Source organism: Physeter macrocephalus, chromosome 13, assembly GCF_002837175.3.
Source record: "Physeter macrocephalus isolate SW-GA chromosome 13, ASM283717v5, whole genome shotgun sequence".
NCBI lineage: Eukaryota > Metazoa > Chordata > Mammalia > Artiodactyla > Physeteridae > Physeter > Physeter macrocephalus.
In genome coordinates, this window is record NC_041226.1 from 26,351,771 (window position 1) to 26,365,351 (window position 13,581).

General features: G+C 37.3%; 2 protein-coding genes across 2 annotated transcripts in view; one reads left to right on the plus strand and one right to left on the minus strand.

The window, feature by feature from the left end:
- The window catches only part of KBTBD7 (kelch repeat and BTB domain containing 7), a 133,073-nt gene extending 119,554 nt beyond the window's left edge, over positions 1-13,519 (plus strand). The window contains exon 2 of the mRNA XM_007121631.4: positions 13,503-13,519. The gene's annotated coding sequence lies outside the window, so the exon portion shown is untranslated. The remainder of the gene's footprint in view (positions 1-13,502) is intronic.
- The window catches only part of WBP4 (WW domain binding protein 4), a 32,491-nt gene continuing 22,399 nt past the window's right edge, over positions 3,490-13,581 (minus strand). The window contains exon 10 of the mRNA XM_007119800.3: positions 3,490-3,845. Coding sequence (XP_007119862.1) covers positions 3,635-3,845 — 211 coding nt within the window. The 3' untranslated portion in view covers positions 3,490-3,634. The remainder of the gene's footprint in view (positions 3,846-13,581) is intronic.

The following is a 13,581-nucleotide window of genomic DNA, read 5'->3' on the forward strand; positions in this document are numbered from 1 at the left end:
CTAAGGTTTTTTCAAATTGCTTATTTAGAAATAATATTAGCCTTATACCTGTCATTTCTAACATGTGTGAGAGTACCTGTAATAAATTTCTGGAAGTGGAATTACCCAGTTAATAGATATGTGCTTTTAAATTTTGATATTTTGAAAACTTTCTCTATTAGAGGTTTTATCCATGTGTACTGTTCTACACATGTACATGTTGGATATGGCATGGTGAAAGTAGGTGTGGCCACAAGAGACGAGAATGAGGCTTGGGAGGAGGAAGTTTATTATACTCACAGATCTCAGAGAGGAGGTGATCATGTGCCACTCAGGGCTACAGGGGAAACACCAGATTTGGCAGAAGATGGGAGCAAGGGGAAAGTCTAGGCCAGTGTCTTTATCAGAGTTTGTTTGGAAGAGGCGAGGTAGGGCAGAGTAAACAGTTTAGGATTGGCTAGTCTGAACAATTCAAGTGGGCTTTGGGCTATAGAAGTGGACTCTAGTTGCCTGGTATCTGGCCCTGGGATGATTTTGGGGCAGGGGGAGTATTTGATTGGTGTGTGAGAATTAGATAAGGAGGTGGTTGGGGCCACAGACTCGGAATTGGCTGGTGTGTATGTGAAAGATGTGCTCCCAGGCAAGCCCTTTGTTCTAAGAAGGGCTAACCCTGGGAGAAGCATTCTCTCAGCCTGCAAACTTTTTAAGATATAAAAACATAATAAAATACAGAAAAATTTAAAAGATTAATGCATATACTTTAACAGTATACAAGATCACCTATTTTCTCACAACTTCACCAACATTAACAAATTGATGTTTGGTAATCTGGTGAAAAATGACATCCAGTTGTAGTTTTGAGTCATCTGTATTTCTTTTTTTTGCTTTTTCTTCTATTTTCTCATTCATTCACTAAAAAGTATTAACTGCTTACAATATGCCATGTACTTATGATGTGGGCACCCTCAGGAAGCTTACATTTTAAGAAACGTATAGGGCCCATTAGAGAGAAAACTACACAACTTCAGAGAGACAGAAAAAAACTAAGTGAAAGGACAATGTTGATAGATGAGACGAATCAATGTCAAAAACAATTATGGCAGTTACTACAAACTCAGTAGGTGTGGTATGGGATCACAGAGTTTTTTGGGGGAGGCAGAGGTGGCAACTTGAAATAATGAATAGATATGAACATTTTTAAACAGAAAGGTACTATTAGGGTATCTGCTTCGCCAGATGTTAAAACATACTATGAAAACACAATAATGAAACCAGTGTGGTGCTGGTACAATAACAGACAACCAGAAACAAACTCTAGTTTATATATGATGTGTGAGCAAGTACCATACTATTTTAATTATTACAGTTTTTCAATACTTAAAAATCTGGTTGTTTCCCCCAGTACAGTTTTCAGAATTTATAAAAATTGCATTAAAAAACAAAAACTACTTTTGACTGTTTGGATTATGCTTCTTTGAATACGTTTTCATCCAGAAAGCAGACCTCATAGATCCGGGTGTCATAAGGGTTATCCACATATACCCACAATATTAACATGCTTAGTGAAAAAAAACCAAACCAAACCAAACCAAAACAAAACAAAACCCCCACAGTGGCCATGGGGGAGGGGTCAGAGATTACTGGGACTTTAAATTTTTTTTTTTTTTTTTTTTTTTTTTTTTTTGTGGTATGCGGGCCTCCCTCTGCTGTGGCCTCTCCCGTTGCGGAGCACAGGCTCCGGACGCGCAGGCTCAGCGGCCATGGCTCACGGGCCCAGCCGCTCCGCGGCATGTGGGATCCTCCCAGACCCGGGCGCGAACCCGGTTCCCCTGCATCGGCAGGCGGACGCGCAACCACTGCACCACCAGGGAAGCCCCTAAATTTTTAAACACTTATTATTTCTCTATTGTTTAGATTTTTTAATATATAATAAAAACATTGACTTTATAATCTCCTAACTATACAAAAATATAGGCAAAACAATATAATAGAAAGGTAATGGTAGACGACATGATATCAAATATTTAACTTCTGCAAAAATCCAGTAATTGAAGCTGGTATATTCTCTACTTTTTCAAAGCAAATAGAAAAGTATTATTTTTCATGATTTGATTTACTAAAATTTTTGTGTCTGTCTTTTCTGAGCAATCCTTAAAACCAGTTTCAGTTTAAGGTGAATTGCCTTTAAACTTCTGAGAATACTGTCTTGTTACAAAGGTAAAGGAGATAATTTAAAGAATGCATCAAAGAGAAACACTTTACATAATGAGGTGTGGTTTTAAAAATGTCCTCAAATTTGTTTATTTTGTATGAGCTAAATATGTGGGTAAAATATAGCAGTACTCCATTTATATCTTATTATCTTTTCCAAATGAGGAGAGTCAAGCACCAAAATGCACTGCTTATTAGCTAGATGACAAATGGGCTTGGAGAATGTAAAATACTTCTCTATAACACTATACATTTGTGAAATAGCCAAGTAAGTATACTGAACAAATATAAAGACAAGTCTCCAAATACTATCTATCTCACCAATGCTAAGTTGACACTGATCAGTATTAGAAGAAAAAAAAAACAATATTTAATTTACTCTTTCATAAAGTTTTTAATAAGCTATAATTTTCTTACATGTACACTAGTAACCTTAAAAAGACAAATACTACCAAATGTTAACTACTGTACAATTTATAAAAAATATAATTTTAAGAATTTAGAGTAATAAAGGGAAGGTACCTACTTCAAATGGATTAAATAAGAAAATGCCACTTTTTAAGAAATTTCACCAGGAAATGGGAAATTTCCAAATTGTCTAAAGGAACACCAAGACCTTTTACTGAAGTCAGAGACCTTGCTATTTTTGTTCAAGACTTCATCTACACAGTTTCAAATACACCCTAAAAAATATTTTTCAGTACATATAAGGCCGCTACACAGAGTACATGACGGGAAAAAAGGACTCCGTCAGAATGAGAAGTCGTGAAGAACAGAGATATGTCTTGCTCACCTTTACATCTCCAGTTCCTAGCACAGTGCCTGGCTCAAGCTGAAAATGCTTAAGCAATGGTTGTTGCTTTGCATTGAACCAGGCAGATACACCCCTCTACCTTTGGTTTGATTTTCATTCCATATTAAGCAAGACCTGAGCTGCAGTCCTGGTTCTTGGCCCTTGATGTTAAATTGAATAAAGTAAGCCAATATGCATACACTTTCTACATCAGTTCTTCTGACAGGATCCTCAGGACTGACTCATCACGGCACGGATTGTGAATCTTCTCTTATGTGGTCTAATTCTTATTTCTTGGATAATATCCGCATGCAAAAGTAATGCATTTTCAGTGCAGTACAAGTATGTTCATATGAGTAAGAATGGAATAAAGGCCTTTCTTTTCCATGTTTTAAATAACAGATACATAGCATCTTATGACATAATTAGCAATTTTTAGACACTGAACATAATACACTGTATTACAATGTGATGTGGTAGGCTTCCATTTTAGGAACAAAAATCAATTTCACATGAAAAAAGATTTATTTTACATTTAGAATAAGTCTAAATTTTTAGCATTTAAGTACTGTAAAATAAACAGAGAGGAGCTCTTAAGATGTATAGTTTCCATTCTGTCCAAAAAGCCTGTACAAAAAGCTTTTTTTACAGTTATTGATCATCACCTCGTTGCCTTAAATTTCTAGATTTTCCATTTTCAATTCTTCTCTTTTTGAAGACTGGGGCCACTCCATCTGCCACGACTCCAAGAGAAGTGACTGTTTTTTCTTTAAAAACCACTTTGGGTTCCCCACCAACATCAGCCTCTGAAGTTGATACATATTCATTTTCAGTGCTTGGAAGTTCCAAATCTACCTCCTCACTGGAACAGAAAGTAAAAATAGAACCATTATTTGACAGAGTAAGATAAACTTTCACCTAATGTGTGAGCCCACCAAAGCCTCAAGGTCATCTTTCTAATAATAATAATAGAAGTTAGAAGCTGGTCATTTTGGAGTAGGAAACTATTTTAAAATACTGATTTTATAATATTATTTAAGATACTAAGCACCTGTTTATGTGGACACATGAGGAAAAGTCCCATCTATTCTTTTGTTCCTGTTGGGTGTATCACTGAAGGAAATGCTTGTACTTATGATGAGAAGTATCTTCGGAAACGGATTTTGCCGTGGACTGACAAGGACTGACAAGGACTGACAAGGACTCTGGAGGCTTACACAGCACAAGACGAAAACCATGGAATCTCAATGTTCTGGTGTAGCAGACTCTGTGAGACTGTTTGCCTAGCACCTCTTTTCTAGGACTAGCCCTTCAACTATCCACTTGGTTAGTATGAATAATCAGACGACTAGTCCAGAGCTCAGTACCTAATTAATATGAACCTACCAAAGTACCCTACCGTCTACATAGTCAACTGGTTTGTGAAAGAGCAAGTAAGTCACACCATACCCATCAGTCCCGCCCATGAGCTTTTTGAACATGGACCAGAAAGACCATTATGTTTAATGCTCTAGTGGCTAAGAATATAAAACCTGTTGGGAACCATATAGCCTCCTATTTAGAGAAAGGAGTTCTGCAGAGATAGAGAATAAGGCTGGCATGCAAAGAAAAGTAGGATGGGAGATGGAGAATCCTGCCAGTGTTTCAGGCCTGGTTCCAATAATTCGTGAGGCCCAATTCCTACCCCTTCTGCAACTTGCAGGTAGAACCTTTCTGGGAATCTTTGAACTAATAACCTCTTTTTTTAATTTAAGGTAACTCAAGTTTCTATCACTTGAAACCAAAAGATTACCTGGTCAGCAAGAAAGGAAGAGTGATGACAATAGAGAAAAGGGAATAAAAAGTAAAGGTATGATTTAAATGTTAGAAGTCCCAGATATTAAGAGTTGAGAAACCCCATCTAAGAAGGGTGAAGATTAGTACAGATCTACACTCCTCAATCTCAGAAGAACCCAGGTAATGTAGTCATTCATCTTGATTCTTGGAAATAAAGGGAGAAAAACCTTTCCTGGAGGCCAGGAGAAGTTTGAAAGGTTATGGTAGATCTACAGTAGTAGTTAACTCTATTAACAGCAGCTATAGTGAATGTCTACTATCAACCAGACAATGCACTAGGCACTTGGAATAGAAATGTTCTCTTTTTATTTGGGGTCTTCTAGTTAGTGTCTTTTTTAGCACTAGAACTCCTTTTAACTTTTTTTCCCTTTTGGGAACCACCTCTTCTCCCTTCTGAGTTTTGAGCTTAATTCAGTTCATGTCCAGTCAGAATTCACAGTGGTTAGCTCAGGAATAGGAACTGGGTATGTGATGAAAGCTAAGCAGAACCACTTTTGGAACTCGCAAAGCAGCACCTCTTTTTTGCTGGGATCTCTAACTGTAAGTATAAGCCTAAAGCTTTGCTACCAAGTGGGGAGACCCTATGAGAAAGGAAGTCAAGTCAGAGGAAAGCAGAGACAAAAGTCAGAGAGACATTCACAGTGATTTCTCATCAACTACGGCTCTTGACAACTGCAGTTTAGAGATAACAGGATTTTTATGTGTTTGCTTAGAATTTAAATTTAATATATGCTATTCAGTTCAATTATCTTAAAAGTACATGATAACAAATTTGCTTCCCTCTCACACAGACTATGTAGAAAGGTCTATAGTGGTAGAATTGAGAGATCTTTTTATATTCCATCCTATATATACATGGGTAAAAAAACAGGTTTAAAAGAGGTCTCTAAGCATTGTAATAATTTTTAAAAATGTAACGATAGTTAGGAAATTTGCTAGGATTGCAAAAAACAAAATAATGGAGAATATAAGTACAAAGAATATAAGAACAAAGAAAATTTCAAATCAGTAATGGATAGTTCAAAACTAGAAAAACCAAAACCAAAAACTATTCTATATAATATAAAACTTGAGGAAGAAGCTATCTTAGTAGATCATGATGTTATATAACATTTCCTCAAAATCTGATTGAGGGGATGCAAGAAATAGGAATTCTCACTGGAACAGGTCTTAAATCTGATTTGTTTTGAATAAAGCTTTCCAAACTTTATTGTATTAAAAATATATGTTAAATGCCAGTTTTGTTTGCTTTTCCTACTTCCCTATTTTCCCTTAGACTGCCAACAATAGTGCTTTCCAAAAAGGCTAGTAGCCCCTGAAATTGATGGGGTATTCATTCTTGGCTTTGTATTTTTATGTTTTTACAGGAGTGGAAACTGAGGCTTAGAGAGAAGTTAAATAACTTGGTCAACTAAACTGTTATGGTAGTAATATTACTTGGATTAAAACCCAGGCCTGTGTTGATCTAAAACCTATATTCTTCCCCCTAGACCACTCTGCTTCTGGGTGAAACTAAGAAATTCCATTAGCCAAGCAGAGAAATATTTTGAGTAATGAAGAACAGTAGGGTTTGGTCGCTGGACAAATGAATCTCTGTCCAAGAAAATCTATGAGAGACTCATTTAATTTCACAATCTTGGTGTTTTGTGTTGTATTTTGATAAAGTGATCAAGTCACAGTATTACTTCTTAAGTGGGATTACGGGAGAGATAAAATAGAAAAAGAGTCCATTTTTGAAATCAATGTCCTAGGGAATTCCTAAGTGGAAGCTAACAGAAGTGGCAGTGAAGTAGGATATACACCCGTGTGACATAATCAGAGGAAAAGAAGTTTGTATTTGAAAGAAAAGAGTCTGCAAATAAAATATCTTGGAGAATACACCTTCTTTTCAAATAACTTTAGAACAGTTACAAAAAATAATTACATAAACACTTCCTCAAAACCATGGTCATTTCCAAATTCAAAATGTAAAAATTGTAAAGGTTATAATACCTGAACACAATGTAATAAAGGTGGAAAAAAAACCCAAAAAACTTCCACCTATGTAGAGATTGAAAAATAAGTCCTTTTGGAAAACCACCAAGTCAAAAGAGTAAGCAAAAACACAATATTAAATGGTTCCAAAAACAATGAAATCAAGGAATCATCACCCAAAGTTTATGTGATATATGGACAGAATTATATTCAGAGACAATACAGCTTTGACTATTTTCATTAAGAAATAAGAACAGACCCCTTCCTCACCTCCTGTCAATAGTCTTAAGTCTGAAGAAAGAACAAACACAAAGAAACTTAAGAAAAGTCAGGGGAAGAAAATTACAAAAGTAGAAATGAAGAAACAGAAAATCCATTAATAAATGGATATGTAATAAAATACACAGTTAAGAATAAGAGCTGATTCATTAAGGAAAAACAAATTTAAAAAGCCTTTAGTGGAGACCCCAGTCTTCATTCCCACAAAATGATCAACAATTAGATAGCTATCCATGAAGAAAAACAGCTCTAGGAGAGCTCTGGAGTCCATTTAAGAAATTTAAGCAACACAGTGGAACAAAATACCATGAGAATAATTGCAAAAGAAGATAAAAAAGACAACTTCACTTTGCCTGCATCATCCCATCCCCCGAGCTGACACCGCTCAGAGACAAGAGGAAACCTCCCAGTTGGAAACAGTTCCCCTCAACATGAAAAGAAGAGTGGGTGGGTGACCAGCTGATGCAGCCTTTTGGGCCACTGCATGAAGGTCCTGCTTAGGTTTCACTCCACCCACAATGGTGAAGGTGAGACCTATAGAGACTGCTAGGAACAAGGAAAAAAATCAGGGACTACCAAGAACAGCCATGCAGTGGGAGTGATTGCAGTTCACAGTGACCTGCTCTACAGGCAAACAAAGCAGCTTTTGCCACTGAAGAAAGAACCAACAGACATCACAGCTGCTGCAGATGCCCTGCAGATTTCACCAGGTATTGTGCCGCACAGCTATTAGCTTTCACTTATGTCAGCTGCCTCAGTCCCTTTGCCCCTGCCACTGCCAGAGCCCGGGAACCACAATGCAGTCAGCTCAGGCCTCCGTGCAAGATGGCAGCCTAGACTCCCATGGCTGACCCCACTGCCATTTGCATGCTTGGGGCTAGCCCCACCAGCTCTGCGCTTGCATGGTGCTGCCCTGACACCCATCACCAGCCTCTACTGCAGTGCTTACCCTCAGGGGGAGATTGTGCAGCCATGGGAAAGCACCCCGACAGCCAGGGTCCCTGAAGCTGTCAATGAACGTGTAGTTGACTCTGGCCCTTGCTGCCTGCCTGGCCCCTACTACTGTGTGTCTGCAACTGGCCCCGACCACTACATACACAGGCATCTGTAGCTGGCCCCGCAGCTGAGTGTATGTTCACCACCAGAGCCTGCCACCACCACTGCCTGTTCTGGTCTCTAGCTGCTGGACCTGGAAGTGCTGCTGAGGACCCCAACAGCCCTTGCAGCCACTGTGGAACCCCTGCAGTGTTTGCCAAGAACCACGCAGTTGTTGGATTCTAGTGACCTGAGCTAAAGCGCTAACACCCCATCAGACCCACTGCTGCCACATGCCCCCTTGGCGCCTGGTACCACCAGACCTGCTCCAGTGTGCCCCACCTGCAGGTGGAAGTTCTCCCATACTGACATTAGTCTATAAAGTCTACAAGAGGTTATTCCTTTTTCAAATGTGTAGACACCTACACAAGGCTGCTAGGTTCACCAAGAATCGGGGAAAAATGTTTCTACCAAAGGAATACGGTAAACTTCTAGTAAGTGGCCCAAAGAAATTGAGGCCAGGAACTATCCAACAAAGAATTCAAAAAAACTGTTCTACAGACGCACTGAGAACTGTAAGAGAATACAGGCAAACAATTTAATGATATCAGGAAAACAAAAGAAGAACAAAATGAGAAATTCAACAGAGATAAAAAACATAAAAAAGAACCAAACAAATTTTGGCGCTTAATAGTACAATGACTGAACTGTAGCATTCAATAGAGAGCTTCAACAGCAGACTACACCAAGCAGAAGAATCAGTGAGTTTGAAGACAGATCATTTGAAATTCTATAGTCAGAGGAGAAAAAAAGGTGAAAAGGATGAAGAAACCCTATGGGACTTTTGGGACACAATCAAGAGAGATAATGTATGCATCCTTGGAATCTCAGAAGACGAAGAGAGGGAAAAAGGGGCAGAAAGATTATTTAAAGAAATAATGGCTGAGGGAATTCCCTGGTGCATCAGTGGTTAGGACTCTGTGCTCTCACTACCGAGGGCACAGGTTCAATACCTGATCAGGGAACTAAGATCCTGCAAGCCACATGGTGTGGCCAAAAAAGAAAAAAGAAAAAAAGAAACAATGGCTGAAAACTTGCAAAATGTGGGGAGAGATTTATGGGTCCAAGTTGAAGTTAGTAGGTCACCTCAAAATTTCAATCCAAAAAGATCTTTTCCAAGACACATTTTACTAAACCTGTCTAAAATCAAAGAATTTTAAAAGCAGCAAGAAAAAAGAATTTCTCTCATACAAGGGAATTTCATAAGGCTATCAGCAGATATTTCAGTGGAGACCAAGATGATATATTCAAAGTGCTGAAAGAAAGAGAAAAAAAAAAGCTAACCCAAAATACTTTACCAAACTAAACTGTCCTTCAGAAATGAAGGTGAGATAAAGACTTTCCCCAAAAAAACAACAAAAAAATGCTGAGGGTATTCATCATCACTAAAAGTGCCTTATAAGAAATGCTGAAAGGTTGCTAATTACTAACATGAAAACACACAAAACTATGGTAAAGGTAAGCACAGAGTCAAATACAAAACAGTTTAATAATATAATATGGTGTTGTGTTAACTACTTAACTCTAGTATAAAGGTTAGAAGACAAAGTTATTAAAAATAGCTATAGCTAAAACAATTTGTTAATGTGTACACAATATATAAAAATGTAAATTGTGACATCAAAATAATACTGTAAATCAACTACGCTTCAATAAAATATTAATGGGGGGGCAAGTGAAAAGGTACTTTTTGTATTCAACCAAAGTTGTTATTAGCATAAAACAGACTGTCATATATATATGATCTTTCATATAAGCAGCATGGTAATTACAAAGCAAAAACCTAAAATAGATTCACAAAAGATAAAGAGAAGGAAATAAAAGCATACCACTATGGAAACTCATCAATTCAAAAAGGAAGGCAGCAAGAAAGAAAAAAAGGAAAAAGGGAACTACAAAACTGCCCAAAACCAATAAGATGGCATTAGTAAGTACTTACATATATTAATCTAAATGTAAATAGATTTAATTCTCCAGTCAAAAGGTACAGAGTGGTGGCTGGATAAAAACACAAGAACCAACTATATGCTGCCTACTAGAGACTCACTTCAGATTTAAAGACACACATAAACTCAAAGTTAAGGAATGGAAAAAGATATTCCATGCAAACAGAAACCAAAAGAGGGCAGGGGTAACTATATTTATATCAGACAAAATAAACTTTAAGCCTAAAATGGTAGTAAGAGACAAAGAAAGTCATTATATAATGATGAGGGGGTCAATTCATCAAGAAGATGTAATAACCTTAAATATATATGTGCCCAACACTGGAATATATTAAGCAAAAAATAACAGGTATGAAGGGAGAAATAGACAACAACACAGTAACAGCAGAAGCCTTAAATAAACCACTTTCAACAATGGATAGATCATCCAGAGAGAAAATCAACAAGGAAACATCGGACTTGAACAATACTTTAAACCAAATGGACCTTACAGACATATAGAGAACATTCCATCCAACAGCAGCAGAATACACATTCTTTTCAAGCACACACAGAACATTCTCCAGGACAGATGACATAATAGGTCACAAAAGAAATCGTGGCAAATTTAAGAAGACAAATCATACCAGGTATTTTTTCTGACCAAAATGGTGAAAAAACAGAAATCAATAACAGGAAGAAAGATGGAAAATTCACAAATATATGGAAGTTAACACACTCCTGAACAGTTAATGGGACAAAAAAGAAATCAAAGGAACTCAAAAAATATCTTCAAACAAATGAAAATGGAAACACAATATATCAAATCCTACAGGATGCTGCAAAAGCAATTCGAAGAGGAAAGTTTATACTGATAAATGCCTACATTAAGAAAGAGATAGATCTAAAAAAAAACAACCTAACTTTACACCTCAAGGAACTAGAAAAAGAACAAACTAAGCCCAAAGTAGCAGAAGGAGGGAAATAACATAGATCAGAGCAGAAATAAATGAAATAGAGACCAGAAGAATAGGAAAGATAAGAAACCTAAAAGCTGGTTTATTGAAAAGAAAAACAAATTTGACAAACTTTTACCTAGACTAAGAAAAAAAGAGAAGACTCAAAATCAGAAATGAAAGAGGAGACATTAAACTGATACCACAGAAATAAAAAGGATTGAAAGAGACTACTATGAACAATTATACACCAACAAATTGGATAACCTAGAAGAAATGGATACATTCCTAGAAACATACAACCTACCAAATGAATTGTGATAAATAGAAAATCTGAACAGATCAGTAACAAGGAAGGATACTGAACCAATAATTAAAAACCTCCCAACACAAAAAAGGCCAGGACCAGATGGTTTCACTGGAGAATTCTATAAAACATTTAAAGAATAATTAATGTCAATCCTCCTCAAACTCTTCCAAAAAAACAGAAAAGAAGAGAATATTCCCAAACTCATTACAGGAGGCTGGCATTACCCTGATACCCAAGCCAGATAAGGACACTACAAGGAAAGAAAACTACAGACCAATATCCTCGATAAAATAGATGCAAAAATTCTCAACAAAATATTAGCAAACTGAATTGAACAGCACATTAAAAGGATCATACACCATGATCAAGTGAGATTTATCCCTGAGATGTAAGGACAAGATGGTTCAACATCTGCAAATCAATTGATATTGATTGAAACTGAAAGATAAAAATCTTACGATCATCTCAACAGATGCAGAAAACGCATTTGACAAAATACAACATCATTTCATGATAAAAATACTCAACCAATTGGGAATAGAAGGAACATAACATCACAAAGGCCATATATGACAAATCTACAGCCAATATACTCAATGGTGAAAGACTGAAAGCTTTCTCTCTGTGATCGGAAACAGGACAAGGGTGCCCACTCTTACCACTCCTATTCAACATAGTATTGGAAGTCCTAGCCAGGTCAATCAGGCAAGAAAAAAAAAAAGGCATCCAAATTGGAAAGGAAGTAAAATTATCTCTCTTTGTAGATAAGATGATCTTATATATAGAAAACCCTAAAGACTCCCCCTGCCCCCCTCCCCCTCCAGCAAACTGTTGGAACTACTCAATAAATTCAGTAAATTTGCAGGATACAAAATCAAAATACAGGAAATTCCTTGGAAGTCCAGTGGTTAAGACTCCACGCTTCCACTGCAGGTGGCGCAGGTTTGATCCCAGGTCAGGGAATTAAGATCCTGCAAGCTGCACAGCGTGGCCAAAAACAAAACCAAAATCAAAATACAGAAATCAGTTGCATTTGCATACACTACCAACAAAACATTTGAAAAAGAAAACAATCCCATTCACAATGCATCATAAATGATAAAACACTTAGTGATAAATTTAACTGAGGTGGTGAAAGGTCTGTACACTGATAACTACAAGACACTGAAGGAAACTGAAGACACGGACAAATAAAGATATCCTGTGTTTATGGATCAGATCAATTAATATTGTTGTAATGTCCATACTACTCAAAGCCATCTGTAGATTCAATGCAATCCTGATCAAAATTCCAATGGTATTTTTCACAGAAATAGAAAAACAATCCTATAATTTTTATAGGAACCACAAAAGACCCCAAACAGTCAAAGCAATCCTGAGAAAGAAGACCAAAGCTGGAGGCATCACACTTCCTGATTTCAAACTATACTACAAATACTACAAATCTTTAGTAATCAAAACAGTATGATACTCTCATAAAAACAGAAACATAGACCAATGGAAAAGAACTGAGAGCCCAGAAATAAACCCTCACATGTAGGGTCAACTAACATTTGACAAAGGAGCCAAGACTATTCAATAGGGAATATATATTCTCTTCAATAACTGGTGTTGGAAAAATTGGGTAACCACATGCAGAAGAATGACATTGGACCCCTATCTTACATCACTCACTGAAATTAACCCAAAGTTTATTAAAGACTTAAACATAAGAAATGAAACTGTAAAACTGCCAGAAGAAAACATTAAAAAAAAAAAAAACCTCTACCTGACACTCATCTTGGCAACGATTTTTTGGATATGACACCAAAAGCATGGTCAACAAAAACAAAAATCAATAAGTGGGACTACATCAAACTAAAAGCTCTGGGCAGCAGAAGAAATAATCAACAAATGAAAAGGAAATGTACAGAATGGAAGAAAATATTTGCAAATCATATATTTGGCTAAAGGGTTAATATTCAAAATATATGAAAAACTCATAACCCAATTACAAAATAACCCCAAAGAATCCAATTAAAAAATGGGCAGAGGGCTTCCCTGGTGGCGCAGTGGTTGCGCGTCCGCCTGCCGATGCAGGGGAATCGGGTTCGCGCCCCGGTCTGGGAGGATCCCACATGCCGCGGAGTGGCTGGGCCCGTGAGCCATGGCCGCTGGGCCTGCGCGTCCGGAGCCTGTGCTCCGCAACGGGAGCGGCCACAACAGAGGGAGGCCCGCATACCA